This window comes from Ursus maritimus, assembly GCF_017311325.1.
Source record: "Ursus maritimus isolate PB19 chromosome X unlocalized genomic scaffold, ASM1731132v1 scaffold_X1, whole genome shotgun sequence".
Classification (NCBI taxonomy): domain Eukaryota; kingdom Metazoa; phylum Chordata; class Mammalia; order Carnivora; family Ursidae; genus Ursus; species Ursus maritimus.
In genome coordinates this window covers 11,855,198-11,861,772 of record NW_024423319.1, presented here as the reverse complement: position 1 = coordinate 11,861,772, position 6,575 = coordinate 11,855,198, and the positions used below count along the sequence as shown (strand labels likewise).

At 44.7% G+C, this 6,575-nt stretch overlaps 1 protein-coding gene across 1 annotated transcript in view; it reads right to left on the bottom strand.

Annotated features, from left to right (window-relative positions):
• Nucleotides 1-307: 307 nt before the first annotated feature.
• The window catches only part of F9 (coagulation factor IX), a 30,435-nt gene continuing 24,167 nt past the window's right edge, over nt 308-6,575 (bottom strand). Inside the window, exons 7-8 of the mRNA XM_008701550.2 lie at nt 1,518-1,632; nt 308-855 (exon numbers count right to left, since the gene is read on the bottom strand). Coding sequence (XP_008699772.1) covers nt 308-855; nt 1,518-1,632 — 663 coding nt within the window. The remainder of the gene's footprint in view (nt 856-1,517; nt 1,633-6,575) is intronic.

Below are 6,575 nucleotides of genomic sequence, written 5' to 3'. Positions count from 1 at the left end.
AAGAGTTGCCCCAGTGGAGCGACTTAATGCCTGACGTGCAAGATGAAACACTTCACAGGTTTGTCAAGGGCTGGACCTGTGGGAATGGTCACAATTTCCTATCACAGTACATTTCTCTAGTGATTACATTTTCTACTCTACGTACTCTAGTAAAATAGGAATTCTAGATAGATTTCTCCCCATAAAAAGAAAAAGCAGTATTTATAGAATGTATACGTCAAATCTGAAGAGAGAGGCAAGTGGTTAGTAAAGGACCTTGTCCAGTTTCAACCTCAAATATGTCAACCTTGGAAATACGTCATTTTCTTTAAGTGAGTTTTGTCTTTTCTTTGATCCAGTTGACATACCGGGACACCTTGGTATATATCCCGTATTTTCCTTTCATTGCACACTCTTCACCCCAACTAATGATTCCAGTTAAGAAACTGATGCCTTCCACTTCGGTAACATGGGGTCCCCCACTATCTCCCTGGCATGAATCTTTACCTCCCTCATGGAAGCCAGCACAGAACATGTTATTATAGATGGTGAACTTTGTGGAGCGAAGGCATGTGGCTCGGTCAACAAGTGGAACTTTAAGGTACTGGAGAATTGAAGCCGATCTCCCTCTGTTGAAGACTCTCCCCCAGCCACTCACGTAGCCGGATCCAAATTTGAGGAAGATGTTCGTGTATTCCCTGTCAGCAATGCAAATAGGTGTTACATAGCTGTTGAACGTTAAGGGTTCATCCAGTTCCAGAAGGGCGATGTCATGGTTGTACTTATTAATAGTTGCATTGTAGCTGTGGTGAAGAATAGTGCGAATCACGTTTCGCTTTTGCTCTGTGTGTTCCCTCACCTCGGTGTTATGTTCACCTACGGAAAATAAATTTCTCTTGAGTCACAGGGAGACTTACACATGAGGAAACAGATCGGCCAAGATTTTCGGCACCCCTGAATTAACTGGCAGCCACGTGTCAACAATCTCAATCTTATATTGCTAGGATTTTGGAAAAACTGTAATGAGGGCCAATGCATACATTTCAGACCAAAAACCCATTCGGGACCATCGTGGAGCTGGCTTGTTCTCCCATGCTGGTACAAACCTTTCATTGTTTAGGTGCTGATGAATCTACTTGGCATGGATTACCCCAGACTTTCCAAATTTCAAGGATTTTTACCCCTTTTTTGAGCATAGATAATATATTCATTGGGTCATTCCTTCAAAGGTTGTGCTAGGCACCGGAGGTACAAGGGCGAATGATAGCACACGGCTTTGGGGAAGGCTCAGCCTGTGGGGAAATGCACACATCATACCTAATTGTACCCCTGTGAGATGGGTGCGAATCTAGGTACACCAAAAGAACTAGGCGGGGTGGGGCTTGGAGGATGGAAGAAGTTAGGGTCCGGAAATATGGCTCATCTAGCACTAGCGCAACTTATTTCGCAAAGAACTTAGTAGACCTTAGGAAAATATGCACCAATCATACAGAAAAGCTAGTGATACTGCAGTTTCCTATCCTTTTTTGTTCATTTACCTGCAACCACGGTAATTTTAACATCAGGCTCAATACAGTGGGCTGCAGTTACCACCCATCTTTCATTGATGATGGAACCTCCACAGAATGCATCAGCTTTCCTAGTCAAAAGGACCTGTGGAAACAAAACCATGAAACTTACTACATAAGGTAATGGATCCAGGACAAAATAAATACAGGTGCTGTTGACAGGAGTGGGCAAAAAAGTTTGATTCTACGTGCTGGCAGAATAGGAGTGTTTCTGGAGAGTGTCAGCTTTGCAGATGAGTTAGTGTTCCTGGAGCGCAATCAAAACAAGCCATTTCTGTAACTCTTTTTTTTTTTTAATTTTAATGGTTTTTTATTATATTATGTTAGTCACCATACAGTACATCCCCGGTTTCCGATGTAAAGTTCCATGATTCATTAGTTATGTATAACACCCAGTGCACCATGCAATACGTGCCCTCCTTACTACCCATCACCAGTCTATCCCATTCCCCCACCCCCCTCCCCTCTGAGGCCCTCAGTTTGTTTCTCATAGTCCATAGTCTCTCATGCTTCATTCCCCCTTCTGATTACCCCCCCTTTCTTTATCCCTTTCTTCCCCTACCAATCTTCCTAGTTCTTATGTTCCATAGATGAGAGAAATCATATGATAATTGTCTTTCTCTGCTTGACTCATTTCACTTAGCATTTCTGTAACTTTTGGAGAGAATGTGCAAGGAGAGCCGGGGGAGCTCTAGAGGAGCTGTGCTTACGGCCATTGGGGCAGTGAGGAACAGCAGGACACACGCACTCCTTCCCTTCCCCCAGCCATATTCCATTCCCCTTGGCCAGACGTGGAAGCTGCCTCTGTCCTTACCTGTACTGGGGCGAAGTGGACTGAGGCGTTCGGATGCTGGTTTGAGCCTGGGCATTGTTAGATAAGAGGCCAATCCATTCTTTCATCTGTACATTTATTGTATAACCAGAGTGGACCATGAACATGTTTACCACCTCAGTCTCTAGATCAACTTGGAGAATTTCACGTCCAGGGTGCCCAAGGGCCTTGAGCCACCTCTCCAGGAAGAAAGCTGAGAAGTATGGACACTAGAGGGCGCACGGAACATTTGCTAAACCCTACGCAGGAGCCGTCGCGCTCTTGGGAAGCATGCCCTTTTACTAAAGCACACCTCGTCTCAGACATGCATCCGTTTCTAAACTAAGGGGAAAAAGTGGTCAATGCCCTTAAGTGTGAGTCCGAGAAGGTCCTTGGTGCATGTTCTAGTGAACCCCTACTAGGTCGTGGACGCCAAAGCATGAGCCTCCTGCCCGGAGACCTCTGGGGCTGACTCCCTGCGAGCCTCGGACCCCAGTTTCCACTCTTTAGCCTTCTTTCTCATTCTAGCTGTTGCTTTTTATTCTGAAAAGTTGTGAAAACATAGGAAAACTCACATAATAATATAATAAACACCGGTGTAGCCACCACCACCCAGACTTAACAGTTTTCTTGAGTTTTTTTGAACATTTCTTGATTGCTTACTATGGACTAATCGTTGGGCTAAGTGTTTTATGTGCATTTCATACAGCACTCTGTGGAGTGATAGTAATATATCCACTTACAGATGAGCAAACCAAGGTTTAGACATGTACATTAACTCCTCTAAGGTCAGCGAAGGTAGGATGTACACCCTAGTCTGCCTGGCTTCAGAATCTAGCTTCCTAAGAGCACAGCATGTCTCCAGCTGTGGTCGGTGGACCAACTGCAGTAGAATCGTCTGGGATGCTTGTAAAATGCAGCTTTGGGGGCCCACCGGAACTTAACTAGAATATTTGGTGGGTGTGACTGGAGGAAATGAAGGTCTTCCAGAAAATCCTTATGCATATAAATTTGAGAAATTCTGTTTCAGAATTTCCAAGGCTTTGTGACCTTTATGTTTTAAAAGTGCTCAGTCCACACAGAACTGGCTACATAATTTGTGGGGCTCAGTGCAAAATGAAAATGTGGGGCCCCTTGTTCAAAAGCCAGGAAAAAAACATGCCATTGAAAATACTTAAATACAATTTTTTTTCTTTCTTCTCTGGTCTCTTGCAATCTATCATAGGGTTTTTATTTTTTTATTATTTGTTTTTTTAAAAGATTTTATTTTATTTGCGAGAAAGGAGAGCAAGCACGAGTAGGGAGGAGGGGCAGAGGGAGAGGAAGAGGGACAGACTGCCCGCGGAGCGGAGAGCCCAACTCGGGGCTCCATCTCAGGACCCGGAAATCACAACCTGAGCGGAAGGCAGCTGCTAACTGACTAAGCCATTCAGGCGCCCCAAGGGGTTTTTAATTAAATTTAATTAAATTTATTTTTTTAAAAAGTAGGCTCCATGCCCAGCCTGGAGCCCGACATGGGGCTTGAACCCACAACCCTGAGATCAAGACCTGAGCTAAGATCACGAGTCAGATGCTTAACCGACTGAGCCACCCAGGTGCCCCCGTGGTGTTTTTTAATGTTACTACTTAATGTCATGCTTTCTCAGGCCTGGGGGCTATTTGTTGGGAGAGTGCAGACACTAACAGGTGCCCAGGAGCTGCACCCTGCTATCTGGCAAGCAAGCACAAATGCCGTTGTCTGCCAGGTCCCCTCTCCCACCAGCCCCATGTCGCAGCAGGGGAAGGTAAGTCAATCTGCCCTTGTCACTGGCCCACTGCAGCAACCGACAGTGGAGGCGGGATTCCCAAGGGATTACAGCTTCCACGCCTCGAGCTCCCAGAGCATGGCTGCCCCACTGTCTCATCAGACTCGAGTTACAGAACACGAAGCATTAAACTCCAAATTTGGGACACTTACAAAAGCGAGGCCTCATGCAGGTGCACCGCTTACAAACTCATGAAGCTGGCCTTGACCCCAGGTGATTTTTATCACTAAGCAACTTTGGGTAACACTGTCCTACACCGTCCTAATGGTCACATCTGAACACATCCGTTCAAGTAACTGGAGTTACGAATTCACGTGCAGTGATAGAATGGTGCTTTTCCTCTATATTAGAGGTCACTGGACATCCTCAGCTGAATGGATTGGTTAGGCCAGACTGAATGATATCCACAGCCCCTGGGCACAGAGGCTGTGATGGAGCTAGTCTGACTCCTGCCAAAGATTTGCTGCCTGGAGCTTCTATTCCTTTCTGGTGGGTGGCTGAGAGATGTGATTGTGTGTTTTTGAGCCTGAAGAGCATTTTTTTTTTTTTTTGCCAATCCCTGATTGGTATTAGAAATTTTAGCAAACATCTTTGCCAAGAAAAAGCCCTAAAATATATTTGCATTTAAAGATATTACAAATGACTAGATTTTGGAATGTTTGCTTGGCTACCGCAAGATCGCAGCTATGTAAATATGAGCTATTTGGGGATGAGCTGTGTGCTTGGCCAAGGACAAGTTCTTGTAAGACATCACTTTGAAAAATGAGGGGGAAAATGTGAAAGCATATGTTCTGAGCGAGGCATCCAAGTTCTGATCTGTCAACCCTTTTCATGTTTGTCCTATCCTAATAGGAGCCTGTTTTCTCTCTTTCAGACACATACACAGATGCACACCAAACACACCCACACCCATCTACAAAATACACATTCACATATCTCTTCGGATGCTCTTCATTGATAATGCCAGCCCAGAGTAGAGCTGTCACCCTGCTCTTCTCTTCCTAAACTTTCCCTTGAATCTGGCCTTTCCCTGGGAGTTTAGTGAACTCTTCCTCTCTCTACGTGGCCACCCCCAGCTTTACAATAACATATTGTTTTCCTGTTTGCATACTCGTTTTCTCATATAAAAAGCAAAACCATTTCTGCAGGATGTATAGCTTACTATGCCCACAGGTGTGATTTGCCAGCCATCGGCCCGACTTCATTTTTCTGGGCACAGAGGGGATGCTCATTCTCTTTTTCATTTTTAATGGTTAACTAAACTCGGCGTTGAAATAGCTTTCATCAATCCATCTTAGAGAATAATTATCTAAATGTGCTGTCCAAAACAGTTTTGTGGGGCCGGGTGAGTTACATATGTCATGTTTCTCTTAATTGAAACTTTATCATTTGAGGATTACTTTTTCCAGGTAAAGACATATCTATAGTCTTAGGCCCTTCATATAAAATCTTTCTCCCAGGCCTCCCCCTTTCCAATAAAAAGAAAGAAAGAAAAAGTTCTGATTCATACATATGGTAACTGCATGCTGTCCACCATAGGGGTGTGTCTTCACCCGATGGAAAGGATTGAGTGTGTGTGTGTGTGTGTGTGTGTAGGTAGCTGAGCGGGTCAAGAGCTCGGGGATCTTTAAGGATAGCTTCAGGCCAAAGCTGAGGAAAGCTGAGACTGGGAAAAACACTGAGATGTTTTAAAGATTGTTTAGGCCAAGAACAGAATACGGAATAGACAGACTGCTTCTCAAGACATTTTGCTGGTTAAAACAGTTGAATATTGTCCATCGTGTAGGATACAACCTAATAAGGTTAAGGAAAGCTTAACCACTTGGCTTCCATTGTATTCCATTTTTTCAATCTGGTAGAATGATCTCCAAATTGTTAAATGTAGAATAATCACGGCTAATACAGAGCTGAGGCCCATGATGAAACAGCAAATAGAAAGACCAGGTACTTCACATTCAAGGCCAGACAGATCCAAACCCAAAACAGAAGAGGCGGGAGGAGCTCTTGGGGCAAGTTGGTGCATGCCCAGAACTATTGGCTGACAGGGTCAAGGGCAAGGGACCAAAACCAGATTAAAGCTTTAGAAAGCCAAAACATGTTGTTGCTTTCCCAAATTTCTCTTTTAAGCTGTTGATGAAGGTGGTGTCATAGTATAGGTGTTTTGATTTCCCCTTTTTCTCTAATGTTCAAAGGTTTGCATGGCTTCCTATGTAGCTGTATGAAATTTGAGTCTTGTTTCTGTTTTCCACTCTAAGGATAATAGCGACTCTAGGAACTATCCTTTCTGTCCCTGTGTAGTGCACTTCACCCTCCAGCTTCCTCTCCTGGCTCCTGGAGTGTCCCTGCGGAGTCCCTGCACCATCTCCCTGAGCTCTCCAGAGGCTCTGAGCCCCCCCCCCCCCCCCCCCCCCC